The 21,337-nt window shown below is 35.9% G+C and overlaps 2 protein-coding genes across 2 annotated transcripts in view; one reads left to right on the top strand and one right to left on the bottom strand.

Moving 5' to 3' along the window:
• Window positions 1–21,337, bottom strand: part of LOC127846695 (NLR family CARD domain-containing protein 4-like) — a 755,110-nt gene that overhangs the window by 108,275 nt on the left and 625,498 nt on the right. The gene's annotated exons all lie outside the window — the stretch shown is intronic.
• On the top strand, window positions 17,572–18,690 carry LOC127845902 (E3 SUMO-protein ligase KIAA1586-like). The gene has a single exon (XM_052377079.1). It carries the CDS (start codon window positions 17,572–17,574, stop codon window positions 18,688–18,690), a length of 1,119 nt encoding a protein of 372 aa, XP_052233039.1.

Genomic DNA, 21,337 nt, shown 5'->3' with positions numbered 1-21,337 from the left:
GAGGGGAGGAAAATTCTGTCGACTGATTTTGACTACGCGAATCGCGCGAATACGAGCGGACAAGTGGAATAAAACAGACATTAAAATAAAACATACATTAAAATAAACAATTTCTTGAACTTCATAACACTATTTCTTTATGAAAACCTGTTTAACTTCACATTTCACATACTGAGGATGCAAAGTAAACAATATTTACTGTGATCAAAAACAGCAGTAGTTCAATGTATTCACAGTAAATGGACTTATTTAATTCAATATCAAATGGGGAAAACATTAATAAATATAAACAAACACACTTGAGTGTTCTTGTTGAGTTAATGATGTATTAAACTGAGTAAAATTAATATATTTTAATGTGTTTACCTTTTAAAATCTTGCATTTCACATCTAGTCTACAGTTCAATGCTATTTCAGTTAACTGAACAGTGTGATAAACATAATAAAGCAGAATATGCATATGAATCTGATTACACACAGATCCACTAACATATAAATCAAATCATGTTTGTCTATTTCCATTTTCAAACGATACTCGTCTTAATTGTTCTACTTCGTAAGTAGAGTGAACTCCAATTTGCAAAAAAACACTGGTTTCCGAGACACAAATTCACTGCGCACATTTGTAAAAAAAATATGTGTTACTTGTATCTAAAACGCAGTCTTCATCGATGACAGACACATTTCATTTATGATTTATCCTATCTATCTATATGATGACAGTCGCTAATTCGATTGATATTTGTCATTTGGATAAACTTAATTTTCGCTTTGCAACTGCGCCATTTGCAAACAAATCAGAAAAGAAATACCGCATTTAAAAAGAACGATTTGAATTGGTAGATTGGAAAACAACAGCCAATGACATCGCTCGTTTCAAATTGCTTAGGCAGTATCTACCAGTGTGCTATGCGGAGTGATTTCGCGAGCCGCGGATATTTCGGGCCGCATATAAAAGACGTCCGCGGAATCGGATGTACCCCCCTCTCCACCCCACCCCCCATTTTTTTTACGAATTTACGCGAATCTCAGAAATGACCTCCGAGACAACCCGATCCGCGGAAATCCGCGGATCCGCGGAAAAATCACACCCCTGGCTACGTCATGACTCATGACCTTCGACATTGCACATGGCAGATTTATTGTAACATTAAACCCGCGTTCAATTCAAAGCTGGCGATTCAAATTACAAGTGAAGTAGACTAATGGTGATTCAATAATGGAGAAAGCATTAACTGGATTTAACAAACATGTACGTGTAATAAGGTTTGTTAAACCAGATAACAACAAGGAAAATTTGGATTATTAAATGAAACAGGTAAGGCATTCTCAAGTGTACATATTTCGGATATGAATACAATTCGGATAAACAGTAATAGATATACTATATGTAATCTACAGGTCTTTGGTCCCATGCATTAAGATTGTGTTTAGTTAAGACTCGTTTTTACCACAATTTGGTGATTTCATGACGCGAAAAATTCCCAATGGCATTGGTTCCGGACCTGTTCCCAATTGGGTGAAAAAAATCACTGACTAATTATCATTTATTGATACATTATGATGTAAATAGGGTTTGGATTGTCATTGCATTATTAAAGTACTGTTTATTTTTATGACACACATGGAAATCACAAGTTTTATTTGTATGAATTGATTTATGTGACTTAATATGTAAGGATATATTGAATTTGAAAATAGTATTTGTTTGTCATTGATGATAATACTAAGGCTTGGTGTAATGAGGGGTATAAAACAAGCGAAGATTTTATTAAACGCCCAACAGAAATCACTTCTCCTTCTAGTGGCCTCACTTCTCCCTAATTTCAGCTCAGGGAGAAGTCACTTCTCCCTCAAGTTTGAACCTAGGCTGAGCCCTGTAAATGTTGTTAATTGGTCTAATTATTTGAGGAATGTGTCACTTGTGAAGGACCCATTTGGTTTGGTATGTTTACTCAAAAAACATGACATTTCACACCTGGCATAGGTGAGGAATTTAGAGCTGTTGAGCACCAGACAGTGTCACTAGTCTTCATTAGAGATACTGTAACCATTGCATAAGGTTCATTTCATTTTAGCTTTATTATTTTATTTTTGCTATTGGAAATAAAACAATTTATGAATGTGAACACAATTTCAATTATAATTCTAATTGAGATTTTTTTTTAATTTTGTACATGTAATTTAGATTGCTACATTTTTATATTTAGCATATAATTTAGCAATATTTTACTTAGTAAGAACTGGGTTATTAAGTTACTGAGTTTTATATAACTTTTTTTTTGGTTCTTAACATAACATTATGAATTGCAATAACAAAATAGACATAACATATAATTCAGCAATATTTTACTTAGTAAGAACTGAGTTACGAAGTTAATCAGTTTTATTGAACTTTTTTCCAAATTGTCAAAACTTTTCTGATAGCAAGAAATAAATGATTCAGTACAATGAATTGCAATGTTGTAGTAGACAATATTTGGTAACTCAAATTTGACTCGATCAACACTTATTAATGCCCTTTCACACTGCTCAGTGATTTTTTTTTTGCTTTAATTTGTTACAGCCTGTGCCATTTGAATTGGGAAAATTAGCGTGATAAACTGTGAAATTGGGAAAAATAGCGCGATAAACCATGAAATTGGGAAAAATTAAGCATCATAAATAGGATTATAAGTAACAGAAGTGATATTGTTTTTAAGTGCATGTTCAGGAATTTTTCTAGAAAAGGAGTCTGGTCAAATTGGGATTTTTTTAAACAATAATAGTGGCAAGTTTGGGAATGATTTATGGACAAAAATGACTGAATTCAAGTTATAAATTTTGTCAGATGTTTAAAAAATAAAGTTGAGACCTAGATTTAAGAAATCATAATTAAGTTATATGAGACTTCTTTCTAAAAAAAAAAAAAAAAAAATTTTTTTTTTTGTTTGGAAGTTGGGCTTTTTTTGGGAAATTATGTTCAGATTTTTGGGAAAAACATGTATTTTTGCGATTGGGAAGCAGCCGAAAATCGGCTGTAAATTTGAGCAAAAAAATCACTGCTGCTATGAATGAATGGTCAACACCTTCATAATATATAGGTGGTACATAAAGTCTCAAAGTGGTACATAAAGGGACTGGTCCATAAAGGAAATGGTACATAAGGGGTTACACCCCACCACCGCGACCTTACTGCCATCTGACTCCTTTCACACCTGAGTCCGGTTTAATGAGACCGACCATGGTCGGGCAACTATGGTTGTACAAGCGAATAATTGTCATGCGACGATAGCCGTGTTTAATGGAGAGCGACGGTCGTCAATCGACTGCGCGTTGTTCGACATATTGGCGAGCGACCCCAGTCTACCCCTCACACCACGACTGCTCGTCACTTGATGCTTTGTCGGCATTCAAAAACCGTGCAAAATGAACGCGGATAGTTTTGAGTTTAATCATGGCGGCCTCCATGCGACTTGTTCATCGAATGCGAAGACATTTTCGAAGAGTGAGTTTTTAGAGATAGGTTAAATCCATTAGACATGTACAATGATGAGGAACTTTTCCGTCCATTTCGCTTACCAAGGAGAGAGCTATTGGAGATCATCGACACCTTTGCTGTAGATCTAGAATTTGTTTTTCGAAATTTATACAATATTTAATCATCAATATGCGTATTTCCCATCAAATACACAGATGCCTCGAGCAAGGGGAAGTAATACATAAACAGTACACTCCACGCGTTTTCCCCCAAAAACGCGCTCCCTCAGCGGTTTTTTCTGCTAGCGAGTGTTCACGCGGCGTTGGAAGAGCGAGGTGAACTAGATAAAACACTCGGCGTTATGCCGCGTTCGCTAATTCCGGCGGCGTGTATTACTTTAGCCTAGTCGGTAAATGCAGACACTTTCCGTTCTTATCAGTGACCGCCGCGCAACGCCGCGTAAGCAGTGTGCTACTGGGCATGCCAAAAAATAAAAACATTGTTATAATTAATTGTTTAAATACTGTAGCACATGTATAAAAATGGTAATTGTATAGAAAATTGATACGTATACAAATTATGTTTTTTAATTCACAGGTACGTCTACAATATGAATGAATATAATACATTTGACAAATTAATATTTAAATCATAACACATATAACACAAGAACAAATGTTCTGTAAAATTTCCAAATGAGAATAATAATTAGTAATCCGAAACACACTATGATTATTAATTGTTAACACGTTTACAAATGCTTCCAATATACAGTCATCATGTATATTTCCCGACAAAAGCGCGCGAAAATTATGCTGCAATGTGCAAGGTCGAATACAATGTTTACTCCTGCAAAGCATGCGTGTATTGATTTTTTGATAGAAACTTTGTAGCGCAGAGAAAATTGAATTTTGTTGATTTCGGTTAAAATTTTCTTGGTATTTTCAACAAAATTATATCGCGAATAAGTTGATATTTCCTCTAAAATAATTTCAAATCGAACACGCCGAATCTTTATCGTTACGGTATTTTAGTAGAGTAATTATTTTAGCAGTAATTGTACTGTAAACTTATTGAAGAAGACATCTGGGCGGAACTGGATTTTAAGTGTTTGACGTTATGAAAACACGCAAAGCTTGTCTACTGACCTATTGTGTAGACTGCTGTCTGCGGTGTTTTGACGAAAGGGATTAACATGTGTGAATGTCACTCTGCCGATTTGGTCCATAATTACTGGTAAAGATTGTTTTGAATGTCGACGCAACAAGAATACAACTGTGAATATTAAATGCAACTATCAACTCAAAAGTTACCACCTTCTTTTAGCAATCAATGGAATAACCTACCTACAAAGAGAAAATAAATGCATTAGCGAGCAGAGAGTTGACTTTGTTCCGACAATTAAAACCATTCCTTATGCATTCATTGACTTGTTTACTTGAGTAAGTTATGCCTTTAGACTGGAAGCGGCTTTTTTGATTACGTCAAACTGCCAATTCACACAGATTTTCGAGATTCTTAGGGTCCTTGGTCATTTGTTTACATGTTCAGTTACGAAAATCACCTGCTAACATGAAAACTTTGGATTAAATTATCAAAATAAAAACAATGTTGCAAACTGTGTTTATATTAATTGGTAAGTATAAATTAAAAGACGATGTTTTGTGTGTCGTAAATCAACGAGTTTTCTATACAACAACAACTACTTCTACAACCACGTCGGGATCGATCTATCTTGGTTGTTTTTTTTTAATTGTAAATATTATACTAAGTGTACATGTATGTACTTGTAATAAATGTAATTTTATTTGAAAATCAGGAAGTCAAACAAAATTAAATTGATCGTTATGTCGTAAAACGCGGAGTTTCCCCCGCGTTGCCAACGCCGAGGGCCGACGTGTCGGCTTATCAGTTTTTCCGATCATTAACCGCCGCGTCCAAAATCATGCAAACGCCGCATATAGCAGGATTTTCTTCATCTCCCTCCAGGTCAATCCCCGCGGAGTATGGAGGGAAATTGGGGAAAACGCGTGGAGTGTACTGTACAGTAGTTCAGAAGAAATGCACTTAATTGATTTACCTTAATAACAATGGGATAAATATGTTTTATGATGCTAAACGTCGCGTCATTTATTTTTCTCCCGGCTTATAAAGAGTAGTATTAATACAAGAGAGGAGTGCAAACTGTTCACTGAAAGTTAAAGGTTAGTCCCACAGGAAGGCAATGCGCAAATAATCCCGGGTTTATGTGCACCAATATCATTCAATAAACTGCGCATTAAGGGCAACTTTCTTTGGAACTTATCTTGGCCTATAATTTGCAAATTGTACACGTACGTTGAGATGAATTCAGTTGAAGGCACTGATTTTACATTCAATGTGTCCCGTTGACGCATTTCTACATATGGTCCGTGCTCTGTAAAAAGGGGGTTTAATCCATGTGCGTAAAGTAGCGTCCACTATTAGTCTGTGTAGTCTGCACAGGCTAATCAGGGACGACACTGTGTGCCTAAAATATACTTTTGTTAAGGAGGCAGTTTCTTTAAACGAACAATATCATAAAATCGGAAAATATAGCGTCCCTAATTAGCCTGTGCGGACTGCATAGGCTAATCTGGGACCACACTTTATGCACATGCATTTAACCCACTTTTGACAGAGTACGGCTCATGTATATGCTGAACTATATGGAATGACAACATACATGTATATTGATAGCATTCTTTTAAAATTGTAAAAATACACCATGGTATAAAAAACAGCATTACAGTACAGGCAACGTGTACTTTGACAAACACTACTCGTTGCAGTGTTCATTTTACGGTGTTCGCTTACCAAACGACCCCCGCGATGGGTGTTCAAATAAAATAATCGCGGGGGCCGTTTTCCATAAGGTGGACACCGCGAATCACCGCGGACCCATAATACCTACCGCAGAAATAAATTATTGAACATTAACATAGGTCGGTACCAATTTGCAGAAAGAATCTACCGTGCGTTTGAATGTTATAGGTGTCGTTTGGTGTCTAAAAAATTAACAACGATTACGAACAATCACAATCGATTACTGCATACATGCAAAAATTCCCGTCTCTGTCCATTACCCGATAATCCCGAGATTTCCGATTTCATGCAAATTCTGGTCAATGTTGACGATAAAAGTGTGATAGAAATGCAAAAATCACAAACGTTCGCCATATCTCTAAACTATCAAATGAATTTCTGCATCTGTTTCTATTTAATGATTTGATGAAATAAGCGCCCAATCAGAACAGGTGTATTTTAACATTCGTAAATCACCGGACGCCTAGTGTGCGCGTTCTGTAGAGTTCATGTTCTGTTACAAATTGTAGCCACAAATAAATACATGTATATATGCCCATGATATTTTCATTTTCTTTGTTCTAAACCATAAAAAGCGCCGAAAATTGGCGTGGGTGTATTTATTTTTGACACAAAATCTTCGTAGCGCAGACAACATTGGGATCTTTTAATTTCAATTTAAAGTTTCGTAGTGAATTTCTTCTCAAGTACCAGGGTAGCTCGCGAATGATTTGGAATTGACATTTCATCTGAATAAAATAAAAATCAAACACGCTGTAACACGCTATATTTAGATTTCATGCAACATGCACAAGTCATTTTCTGGAAATCGGGAAAAATGAAACCCAATTTTGTGAAAACAAAAAGGGCAATTGCATTGATTAATACCATAAAAGTTAATGGTATTGATCATCTCAACACTTAGTTTTAGTTTCCGACTTAACGTACTGCCCGAGTTTAAGTACACATAAAAAATGTGCACATAATATCTACATGTACATGAAGTATATGATTTTATTTTGTACATGTACATTTAAAACGTGTGAATGACCCTCGCAGAAAGGTGTTTACGGTGGCTGCGCAGCATCGCGGTGATCACGGGTGTTCCCGTTAACGATAGCGTGCAATCGCCGCAATTTCGGGTGTTCGCCGAACACCGCGGTCAGTAGCGTGTCCGCCCCCCGCGAAATGTCACCCATCGGGAAAATTGAACACCGCGGACAAGTGTTTTTGTCAAAGTACACGTTGCCTGTACTGTACGTATACCATACGCACAAATGATTTATACATGCAGTAAAGTGTAAAGTAAAATGGTGTGGATACAAAGTTACATGTGCACAACTTTAATGTTACTCCACCAAAAGCTTCATCACTCCGTGTTTATATATAAGAAACAGTACCAATTTAATTTTGTAATAACAATATTGAATGAGTCATATAACCCAACCCATGCAAAAGACATCGGACCTCGGACATTTCCGATAAAATTTGCTGAGGTCCTGTATTATTCCCGACATTGTCGGACCTTGTGTCCGACAAAAAATAAATCGTGTGTTGTGTTAAAAAAATGAATATGAACAAATACCGATTTCAATGTTCAAAACCAAAGTATGACCAGTATTGATGCTAATGTGTTTAAGAATTTATAAACACAAACGTCCGCCATTTTACGCAAGCGCTTATGAAAAGTGAATTTTCGGATGGGATATGATTCCCATTTAACATGCGTAAATCAAGTGACGCAATGTGCGAGCATATTCATATTCACTGGTAATATTTTGTTGTAACAACCGCTTTCCATGCGTGGAACTCAACTGTCAGCAAAAATTTCGCGCTCTTATTAAAACACGGGTTTTACATGGCATCATGTGTAGTGAATTGTGCAGATGCGTACAAAGAGACTTAAATAATATTATCACGTGGCTGTAGAAAAATGGGTTATTCAGTTCTAAAAATGGACATCATGATGAAATATACTTCTACTTCAATTTAATTGTTACCGCATGCAATTTGTAACGGGTATTGTTTTCTCAACTTGCTTGCCATAAGTTATTAATTGCTAACCATTTGCATTTAGTTTCTTATAAGGAACAATAATTGTTTAAGTAATTGTTTATGGTAAAAAGGTGCGATGATACCCGACACCGTCTTTCATGTACTGATTTATTACCATTGGATATTGCCACGGATCGTATATTGTCAGTCTCTGGATATTGCCTAAATTTAAAAGCGTTGATTCCTTGTAAATCAATCTGCGATAAACGCTAACTTCAAGACAGACGTCAATCAAAAAGAATTATCGCCAGTTAACCCTGCCCTTATGATACGCGTTCTGGTTACCGATTTTACGCTGAACAGCACAGTTTGGCGACTGGAAAGTTACCCAAGAAGCTTTTGTGGTGCATCTGTGTCAGCATACATGGCTGTGTAATGTGATTATTAGTCGATATAAGACAAGAATATGAGTGCGGATTATCGGACGTCCTTGTGACTTCCGCCATTTGTTAAAAGGACGTAATACTGCCGATTTTGGGCGTAATTTACGGCCGGAAGCGCTGACTGAACGGGTGTAAATTTCGTTATTTTGTTGTATTTTGAATTGTTAAACATTGTTATTGTCATAACGATTAAACACAATACAATGTATTTTATTGTTTGTTTAAAGCAGAATAAGGTCTTGTTAAATGCGGCGAGGTCCGGTAAATTTTAAAAGTTATCGGACCTCATGTCCGGTAAGATTTTTTTGTCTTTCGCATGGGTTGATATAACCTACATCAATATTAACAAGAGTTCCGCGGTCGGAGATGACCGCATTGAAGCCGGATTTTTGATTTAAATGACAGGAAAGTACCTTTCGTGTTTTTGTCAATGCAATACTTAAATTACTGAAATATTGTTTATTATTATGGTCATCTACTAGTTCTGGCCAACCTTCATATCAAGTTTGAAGACTCTAGGTCTAAGCATACCAAAGTATTAACAACTTTAACATATTTACATCCAAGGTCACAGTGACCTCGACCTTCAAATGAATGACCTTGAAATGACCAGTGGTCATCTAAGTGTGCTTGCAAACCTTTACGTCAAGTTTGAGATTCTAGGTCCAAGCATACCAAAGTTACAACAATTTTAACATTTTAACATTTAAGTTCACAGTGACCTTGACCTTCAAATGAATGACATTGAAATAAATGACCTTGAAATGACCAGTGGTCATCTAAGTGTGCTTGCAAACCTTTACGTCAAGTTTGAGATTCTAGGTCCAAGCATACCAAAGTTATAACAATTTTAACATTTTAACATTGAAGGTCACAGTGACCTTGACCTTCAAATGAATGACATTGAAATGAGCAGTGGTGATCTTCTAGTACTGGCCAACCTTTATGTCAAGTTTGAAGACTCTAGGTACAAGCATACCAAAGTTATAACATGGAATAAGAACTTTAACATTTTTACCTACCAAAGTTATAAGAACTTTAACATTTTTACATTCAAGGTCACAGTGACCTTGACCTTAGAATGAATGACCTTGAAATGACCAGTGGTCATCTAAGTGTGCTTGCAAACCTTCATGTCAAGTTTGAAGACTCTATGTCCAAGCATACCAAAGTTATAACAATTTTAACATTTTAACATTTAAGGTCACAGTGACCTTGACCTTCAAATGAATGACATTGAAATGACCAGTGGTCATCTTCTAGTACTGGCCAATCTTTATTTCAAGTTTGAAGACTCTAGGTACAAGCATACCAAAGTTATAACATGAAATAAGAACTTTAACATTTTTACATTCAAGGTCACAGTGACCTTGACCTTCAAATGAATGACCTTGAAATGTCCAGTGGTTACTTACTAGTTCTGGCCAACCTTCATGTCAAGTTTCAAGACTCTAGGTCCAAGCATACCAAAGTTATAACAACTTTAACATTTTTACATTCAAGGTCACAGTGACCTTGACCTTCAAATGAATGACCTTGAAATGTCCAGTGGTTACTTACTAGTTCTGGCCAACCTTCATGTCAAGTTTCAAGACTCTAGGTCCAAGCATACCAAAGTTATAACAACTTTAACATTTTTATATTGAAGGTCACAGTGACCTTCACCTTCAAATGAATGACCTTGAAATGACCAGTGGTCATCTGTTAATCCTGGCCAACCTTCATGTCAAGTTTGAAGACTCTAGGTCGAAGCATACCAAAGTTATACCATGAAATAAGAACTTTAACATTTTTACATTCAAGGTCACAGTGACCTTGACCTTCAAATGAATGACCTTGAAATGACCAGTGGTTACTAACTAGTTATGGCCAACCTTCATGTCAAGTTTCAAGACTCTAGGTCCAAGCATACCAAAGTTATAACAACTTTAACATTTTTTATATTGAAGGTCACAGTGACCTTGAACTTCAAATGAATGACCTTGAAATGACCAGTGGTCATCTGTTAATCCTGGCCAACCTTCATGTCAAGTTTGAAGACTCTAGGTCCAAGCATACCAAAGTTATACCATGAAATAAGAACTTTAACATTTTCGAGCACGCCGCCCGCCCGCCCGCCCGCCCGCCCGCCCGCCCCCCCCGCCCGCCCGACAACATCAATCTATAAGCCGAGATTTTTTTTCGAAAAAAATCCGGCTAATAATGAATAATGGCATTTAGAAGAAAGAATTTGTGGTTACAATGAATGAAGGGAAAAACAGAAACAAATATCAACAAATAAAGGATAAGTATTTTCCCTCATGAATCATTACATCATTTTTGTAGCAGGGCTCACACTGGGCTCAAATTTTAGGGAGAAGTGACTTCTCCCTGGACACTGATTTAGGGAGAAGTGATGAGACTTTAGGGAGAAGTGGAGAGACTCGGACACAAGGGTTTACGTGTAGGGTGTTACAACACACATATATGTATATCATGTTACCGTAGTACACATAGTAATATTTCCTTTGCGCATCTTAATATTTCTAGCAGTTCTAATAACCAAGTAGTAATACACACAACAGATAAATAACCATAATTTTACTAGCTCTTTATTCAATCCATTTTGATGTAAATATATATTATATGATATTATAAAGACTAAATAATTTCAAGGATAATAGGTTTATGAAGCAGTAGCCAACAAGTCACATGCCAAGACATGCTCAGTCATAATTTAAAAGTTATACATTATCAAAATTTGGAAACAAGAGATATGGTTCTTGTTCAGTCAGCACATCAACTCATTGAGATTTTCATACTTAATAAGTTTGGGTTTGATACCTTTTATAATTTTCAAGACATGCTCTGTACACAATTTAAATTAAAACATAGATCATAAAATGGTGTTCTTGTGAAGAAATACCATATAACATAACTTTTCAATAACCTGAAGTATTCAAGAGAAACTAATTCAACATTGTCATGAAGTTTCACCTTATACAACTGTTTAAGAAAAATAAAGTTCAGTTACATCAGGTGCATGGAAGTCATGTTAATTATCATGTTAATTTGTGATAACAAAAACAACACTTTTTAATGTAGTTAATCAGCATTGCACCACACAAAAGCATGCAACCTATTTCATGACAATTGAATGCAGAACCACGCACCTGGCAATGGCAATGTGACATGACATTATACTTTTTCGGCGTAATCTGCATAAGCCAGCTTTTCACCTTAGCCTGACCTTTGTAAGTGTCCAATAAAATTCCAATACAATTTCCCGCGGCTAGGTACGAATGAATACACTTCATTTATTCCATTGGCTGATTTGAGTATACCACCAGAACATTGGAAACATATCCGCGTCTTTGTAACACTGTTTTACTGTATGAAACAATTTTATCTCGAATGAAAAGGCTTAATAGATAGAACAGTTTTACACTCAATTCTCGACATCAATACAGTTTGTGCGTACACCTTTTATTTTCAGAGTATTACCAGCGCAAGAGCGTTAATACTTAAAAGGCTATGTTCTCATATTTAGTACTTACTTCCTTATTCCTGTCAACATGTTAACATGTAAAAGTATAAAGAGCAATGGAAACGAGGCCTCACTTTAAAGCATTGCATTTCAACCCGCGAGGTATATCGGGTCAATTCGCGGACATTCAGAGTTTATATACAGGTCATCACCGGAGTTGGCGGCCAGTAAAATAATCGTTATATAATAAAGACGCTATCCGTGAACTAGGTGACCTGGAATATTCTTTAGACCAGAAATATGTTAAATGAAGATATTCAGCAATATAATTATGGTATGTAAATAATAGATTCTTAATGTGTTTTCAACAATACAATGATAAATATTATTGTTGATAAATTTAACAATAATTATTCCTCCATATTGCCTAATGTACGAAAGTGATATTATGAGCATGTAACAGTTTATAGGTGTCTATCGCAACCGTTGATTATTTTTGATGTTTCTACTTCATATACACTTATATTAATTAATGCAGCATCATCATACTAAAACAATATACCAGAAAGAGAAAAATAATGCATTTGAATATCAACCGTACTTTCGTTTGACAACTGATCATGCGTTTACGAGTTGAACCTAAATTTAGTTTTAGTGCAGATTTGTTCATACGACACAAAGACACGAAATTGTTTTACGGATCATTTCAGCTTACAGGACTGGGTGGGTCACATAAGAATATCGAATATAAAATATATTTTTATAAACAACTGGTAGCTAGGTGAGTTGCAGATAATTAATCAGTAACCTCATTTTAACTAACTATTTTGACCTGTTAATTCTTTTCAGCTCAATTCAACAGTGCAAAATGCCCATAATATCACTTTAAGCATTAGCACGATGATAATTGATACTGTTAATAATCGAATCAAATAGCAATGCCCGACAAACCACTAAAACAGGTTTGTTCGAAGAACGCGCCTATAAATACGGATACTTCTCATGTGGCCGGTTGACTCATATGTTTAAATTTCACTTCCATTCTTCTTTTGGTTTTCTGTTTTGTATCTATAGGTTTATGACCAGCAATATGTTATAATGTAAAATAAGCCGCGAAAACTCCCCGTAACATCCCGTACTGCGTGTGATGCAGCTAAGAACTGCACAGAAAAAGACATTCGCTCTACTTGATCTCATTCATTAAACTATTTACGCCGTATATCTTTTTTAAAGATATTTCTTGTTTAATGTTCACTGATTTTGTTCTACACTCACTGACTGTCAAAATTTTAACTTCTGTACATCTGTCGTATTTAGCAAGACCGTAATAAAAGAGGAAAATATTGAAAGCAATCAACTAGATTATTCAACAGAAATTTAGTTATAATAAACGAAGATGCGTCATATACATTTATAATGATAATAATTGTCCGCGGATACGAAACATAATTTAGTTATAATAAACGAAGATGCGTTATATACATTTATAATAATAATAATCGTCCGCGGATACGTAAAACATATCTACAAAACAAACTAATAGCCTTAGTTTACCGAACATACCTGCAGATCTTTCAGTGCCATAGACCAGAATCGTCTTTGACATACCAGTCAAACGAATCTTGACTGAATGTTTTCGAGAATTTTCTCTTAGGTGAATTTTCACTTTCATCGTCAATTTCAATTTGTCGCTTCGACCCGGGTTTGGGCGAATGATCATTTAGCCATGATTCGAGAGAAATTACAGTACATGTACGTGAAGTCCGTTTAGTTTCAGAACAACTAATGACCAAAAATTATGATAAATATTTTGCGGAAAATGAAAATTGATTACAGTAGCTCAAGTTTCATATCTGTTTTTTCCAATTAAAATATTTTGACAAATAACAAACGGGTCGCAATGTTCTTAATTGACAATGGTGCAGGGCGGCCTACTAACTGTTACTACAATTAACAACTTTTGACCAAACAGGGTCCAATACTGGGTCTCAACTTCTTTGCCGACATTCACACATTATTGTTATCAAAACATCGTGACAATAGACAAGCACTTACTCCAATTAAGCGGGCTCCGTCTAACCGTGATCAGTGAACGTGTCAAGATTAACTTCTGCTACCATTCATTAATACACAAGTGTCTACTCAGGGTTTTCATTAGGAGGCGGCCGCCGGCCGATTTGACCGCCTCAAATGTTATTCAGGCCGGCTCAAATTCGGAAAGAAAATATTTAAAAAAATCGGCAAATTTTCACGACGATGACGAGATATTTAGTATTCGTTAATATACTAACTGTCTGAAACGGAAGTAAACAACCTTAACCGATATATGTTAACTGCCTTCTCATTGGTCGTATCGATATAATTGTCCAATCGCGGAGCGGGTAACGAGACTGTACGACTTTGATTCAAGGTCACAAACTGTGGCAAAGTCAACAATTGCCGGATATGTCAAAAAAAGGAAAAATTAACGACTTTTTCGTTTGTGTTTCGAGTAAGAACGAAAGTTTGCTGTTGAAGTTGTCTTGTTCAAGTTTTGTTAACGTTTATCATTTACCGGCACCTCCGATTAAATGCACTTTCCTGCTACACTTACATTTCGTTTCTTATTCGATTTTCGACAGATTTCGTTGATGTTTGGTTTCTCCACAGAGTTTTGATCCTCCGAGCGGTAAGTGGATTTATTTGTTACCACATTTTACAGGAGGGTGAGTCTTTCATTAGGATAAATGAAACTCTCGAGCCCCAAACTCTCCTGATTTTTGTCATGATTAAGGACATATCACTTTCTGAAACAGTCAGACGTGGGTGGGGTAATATAAAATAATAATTCCTTATATAAGCATTCTATATATAGTTTGGAACAATATGCACAACTAAAATTACATATAATTCAGTGATACATGAACCAGTTCTAATGAAAACATTACCCCACCCACTTCTGACCATTTCAGAAAGTGATATGTCCTTAAGGTCGGACCTGGTTGCCTAAAATGCTTAATATATTGAATTGGCAGTGCAATGTTAGGCTTTGTCCAAATTTTTATTTGAAAAAAAAAATGGCCCAAAGAAGCTTCCTCAGCAAAATATTTAAATCCTAAGATTTCATCAGCTGGGACAACCTATGCCCGATTTTGTTTCAAAAAAATGGCCTAAATTAATCAAATAAATACGGAATATTACGATAGTCAATTGTTCCCAGAGTTTGTATCACTCCAGTGGCATGTGTGATGTCGTATTACGCGAGAGGCGGAGCCTCGAGTGTGATGCGAAATAGCACAAGCCACGAGAGTGATACAAACTCTTGGAACAATTGACTAGCATAATATTCCTTTTATTATATACAACAACTAACGAAAACTAAAGAAAACAGTTAACAAATGTATTTTTTACTTTAACAAAACTGACAAAACAATGACTAAAACGGTACGCCATAGTTTATTTAAGACGCGTATGAATACAGTTTATGTAAATTAACGTGTAAACATTCGAACCGGGAAAACACAGGTTTCCGACATGCTTACCTTAATGCCATCATTAATCCAATTTTTATAACAATTAATAAGTTGACAACTTTAATCCGATGTTTATAACAAAAACGTTAAAACGATATGCACAGCCTCTTCTATCTTCCATGACTTTATCGAAACTAAGTTTGAACCACGCTATTTTATTGTATTCCTATCGAAATATACATTTTTGCATGATAAAAACACACTCCAAAATACGTTTTTTAACACATAGTTTACTTCTGATAAACACCAGGTCCGACATGTCCTCGCAGAGTTTAGATAAAACTTATGTGTTTTGTCACAGAAATGACGTCACACGATGTGCCTTGTAATATATTTCATACTGTAAAATATTTCTATTTTTGGTTTGTGTAATGTGACGACATTAAGTGGGTCGAACTAGTCCGGCTAGTATGGTAATACAGAATTGGAAACAGCGAGTAGCGTAATACAGGATTTTTTATTTCAACGATTGATACAACCTGTATTTTGTTAAAAGCATTAAATAGGTATATAATAAAAACAATTATTCTCATGTCAACAGGCACACAATCTTTATAAACTGAATAATCAATTATTTCAGAAAAAGACAGTCATGAAACACACAGTGATGCCAGTGCAGGATGCTCATCTGAACCCATACATTTACAGACATCTGAACCCTTGCAAGTGCAGATGTCAAAGGCAAACAAAGAATCCTACCATGTTGTGGATAGTTGTAGTGGTACAAGTACAGAAAACTCTAAACCTGAGGGACCAAAACAACAAACATGTACACCACCCACAGGTAACATTAATATTTATGGTCAGTAAGTATGTTAAACTTTTAGAACTCGTCAGATCATTCAATTTTGCAAAATGATTTTTTAACCAAGGCTAACTTCATATAAAAACAAACAAACTGGGAAGCAATCTTTCTGCATGGTTTAAACATATTATTAGCTCTATAATAATACTGCACATAGAAAATGACATGCTTTTCTTGTATGACAAAAATACAAAATGTTTGCAGCTGCTGTAGATTTGGATAAGCAACTGTTTAATTCAAAGTGCAAATACAAATACATTTTATTATGCCCCCCTTCGAAGAAGAGGGGGTATATTGCTTTTCACATGTCGGTCTGTCGGTCGGTCGGTCGGTCCGTCCACCAGGTGGTTTCCGGATGATAACTCAAGAACGCTTGGGCCTAGGATCATGAAACTTCATAGGTACATTGATCATGACTCGCAGATGACCCCCATTGATTTTTAGGTCACTAGTTTTAAGTCGGTTTGTACATATCAAGTACAACATTAGCGATGTTTCGCTATTGACCGACATAAAATGGCCTGCACATTAATGGCATTTATTTTCATGCACAAAAGTGAAATTTGGACCTTGTGTTACAGTGAATGCACTGCATGTGTCATGGTTAGATTTGACAGAAATAACTATTTCTGATTCTTGGGATTTTCATCCCATACAAACCTTCAGAGGTTTTTCTGTCACATCTACGCAAGACACTCCTGCTCCAAATCTTGATACATTTTCCTTATTCACAGATGTCAATGAAACAAAAGCATGGAGTCCTGAGGAATGTAGGAATGCATTGACCACCCTGTTCGACTCATCAAAGAAAGTGCACAATGTTCATGTGTGTGGCAAGACGGACTGCACTTCCATCAGTCATCAAGAAGAACAACGTTTAACCCCCAAGAAATTTCAACATAATTGGATGACAGCAAAAAGATGGTGGTTGTGTTACATAGAGGGAGAGGGTATGTACTGTTTGCCGTGTAGGAAATATGGTATGAAACATCCCCAGAATCAGAAAGAGGTATTTGCTGCAACACTCAACCTGTAATCTGCATACAGCTGCTCTGGATAGTGCTGTTATGCAGAAGAGCTCTATCTTTGAAAAGGAAATAATCAAAAAGCATGAATCAGAGAACATAGTTCTGGAGCAAGTTTTTGCCACAGCATACTTTCAAATGAAGTCGTTTATTGCAAATCAGCATTTTATTCCATTGTTGACACACATACAAACGACATTTGGTGTTGAGAACTTGAAGTACTTCGACTACAATTCTAAAGGTTCGCACCAAGAAATATTTCAAACTTTAGGACAGGCCTTGAAAAACGATGTAATTAATAAGGTGAAATCTGCTGGTGCTTATGGTGTGCTTACTGATGAGGTGTCAGATATATCCGTAACTGAAAATTTGGTCACCTTTATCCAGTTTTTTTCCAGAGAATCAGGCAGCATTGCGACGCAGTTCTTGGCGTGTCACAACTTACTGGCCAACTTTGACTCTCCTAATGCGGAGGCAATCACCTCTGTGATTGTAAATGAACTTGAAGGTCATGGATTGTCGATGGAAAAGTTTACCGGCTTCACATCGGACGGTGCTTCAGTTATGATGGGAAAAAGAACAGGAGTTGCTGCCAGACTCAAAGAAATAAATCCAGTACTGCTCAATGTCCATTGCATATGTCACAGGTTAGCCCTAGCATGTACGGACAGTAACACTGACTTAAAGTACATCAGTACTGTGGAAACTGTTCTCAGACAGGTATGGCAGTTTCTTGACAATTCCCCAAAGAGAATGGCCACATATCTTAAAATACAGGCCAGACTAAAAGCAATCCACTTTGAAGGTAAGGCTTTCAAAAAAAAATCAAAGCGTTTGAAGAAGGCTGTAAGCACAAGGTGGTTGAGTTTCGAGGCTGCAATCAAAGCTGTCTTTGAGGACTACGAGTCAGTGCTGCAGACATTAGCTTTCTTCAAGGATACTGACGCAGTTGCCTCTGGTTTGTTTGGAAAGATGAAGAATCTGAAATTCCTTGGGGTAGTGTACATCTTGAACGACATCCTCCCAATCCTTGCCAACCTGTCCAAAGATTTCCAAACTGGATCTATTACCTTCGCAACCATTGTGCCATCCATAAATCGCACAAAAGATAAGTTAAAAGATCTTTTAGAGGACAATGCACCGATAGAAAGACTGTCTTAAGATGTTGAGTCTCTGACTGATGTTTGTTCGGACATAAAAATGAACCCAAGAGAAGCAAAAGAACTTGAGAACTTGTTTGCTAGTTATATAGCTGCACTTATCGAGAACATCAACCGAAGATTCTGTGAAAGTTCCCCTGTGCTGGAGGCGTTCAACATCTTCGATCCGATGATGGTGCCAGATCAGAGAGAGGAGATCCGCTACTATGGTCAAACTCAGATGCAGGTGTTGGCTGAACATTACTTCCGAGATAAACCCGAGGAAGGAGACAGGTATCTGAAAGTCCCATAACCGAATTGCTATTTAATACTTCAATTTGGATATGTAGCTGTTTTCAATCTTTGATGCACGAAATCTCAATCTTGATTAAATTAATGTATAATGGTCAAAATATTATTATGCTTATTAAAACTTATTAAAACCAAAGATAAAGAGCCTTGCACAATTGAAAAAAAAATGTTTTTACAAATATTTCCTTAAGGTTGATTATCATTTTGCAAAATGTGATGACCACGCTAGGCATATAGGTTTGGATGATTTTTTGAGAAAAAAAAACACTTATTTCCATTGGATTCATTTTTGAACTAATCTAAGAAAAATCTAATTCGTAACACATTTTTCTTCAAATGCAAATTTTTAAAGGTTGAAAGCTGAATGGGAGGGACTGAAATATCACATCAGAGATGGCATGAAGCCCCATATTCCAGTGTCTGTGAAATCTCCAGAGTCCAAGACGTCACCAACAGAATGGTGTATCCTCCAGCTTTTGAGAAACACTGCTGTGAGACAGCTTTATCCAACCATGATGCACATCATAGAGATTGTTGCCTCTCTTCCGGTTTCAAATGCATGGCCTGAAAAAGGAGCCAGCACTCTAAAGGTTACACTTTTGGAACATGATTGTCTTTTATTTACTTAAATGTTAACAGATCTTGCTTCTCTAAAATTTCAGCATTTTTTTTTCATATGTAAATACAAATCACTTCAAATGACTTTAGCCTTTTCACTGTCTCAGTGATTTTTTTACCTGCAAGTCCTGCGTCACAAAAACCTTTTGGGATGTACAGTTTTGAATTATGTGGGTCCCAAAAATGCATTGAAATTTCTAAAAATATAATATAGTTTAATATTTGGACTCGTTCTTTCACTTAGGGAATTCATAGATTTGCAAGTTATCGAGTCCCAGGACCCAGATGAGAAAATTTGTAAAAATATCACTGCTGTCTCATACCAAGTCATTTCTTGCCAAAAATGGAATTAAACTGTATTGTTTGATAATCATTAAATCTCATTTATAGGCTTTCAAAACAAGGCTACGCAACAGACTTAGCACAACTATGCTGGAGTCCCTGATGCATGTGTGCATAAATGGTCCTGAGCCAAACAGGTAAAATGGCATCTTTTCCAGGGGTCCTCTGACAAAATTGTTATGTCATTCATGATCTTGCACAGTGTCTTCTATAATAAATGGGCCATTCATACTCTTCTTTTAATAAAAAAAAGTTCAAAAGTAAAATGTAATCTGAATTAAAGTTCAAAAGTAAAATTTAATCTGAAAAAAATGCTACATTTTCATATTGATTACATGTATTTTATTATTTAAGTCCTGAAGCCAAGCAGCATGTCAAGTCAGCAGTCAAGCTGTGGCTAGACAAGAAGGAGAGACGGAAGATTCCCCCGAAGCAGCAAAGGGCCTCAGCATCAGCACCAGTTCTTACACTTGTGAATGCTGGGGTCCAAACTGACGTTACTGAGGGGAATGATGAACTTACAATGATTGAGACAGCTGTTGATATAGCAATACAAAAACTTAACCTGGCATCAAAGGAATATGACCCAGAATCAGATAGTGAATTATCGGATGATGATTGTTGTGGCAACTAGTCTAGTTGCCACAACAATCATCAGATAGTGAATTATCGGATGATGATTGTTGTGGCAACTAGTCTAGTTGCCACAACAATCATCATCCGATAATTCACTATCTGATTCTGGGTCATATTCTAATCTAGTCTAGATTAGAATCATCTGAAACTTTTTTTTATTCTGGAAAATGTACTATTAAAATTCAAATTGGTGTAACATGTTTTATTTTTTTTTATATATACCTGTTATTATCAAAATCTTGATAGTTGCAGAGACACTCATTATCTCTCAATATTCTCATTTGGTATTTTAATTTGTGCTAGTGCTTAGCATGTACACTTCTTTTTATCAGACTATTATTAATTAAGTCATGTTCATGTACTCATTTGTTAATGTTACTTAAAGTGCCAGACATATACTCATCTTATATCAGTCATATTACTTCATAAATTACAGTCTGAATCAGACTGTAATTTATGAAGTAATATACTCCTTTGGTAATTTCATTTGAAGTGCTAGTCATAAACTCTTGTTAAAATGTTATTGTGTTAAGTGGAGGTTCATTATATTGAGATTGTTCTTTGGTAGTCTGACAGGTCAATTTTTGCAACTGTTTTAATGATCTCATGTGCTAAGAGTTAACACTGTAATTGTACTGTTTTATTGTGTAAATGCTTCAGTATTATTGTTTTAATTATTGTGATGTTTATCAGACTTTATTTTTCTTAAGGTTACTTACTCCTTTGGTAATATTATTTAAATTGCTAGTCACATACTCGTG

This window comes from Dreissena polymorpha, chromosome 9 (assembly GCF_020536995.1).
Source record: "Dreissena polymorpha isolate Duluth1 chromosome 9, UMN_Dpol_1.0, whole genome shotgun sequence".
Lineage (NCBI taxonomy): Eukaryota > Metazoa > Mollusca > Bivalvia > Myida > Dreissenidae > Dreissena > Dreissena polymorpha.
This window is presented reverse-complemented; position numbering and strand designations above follow the sequence as displayed.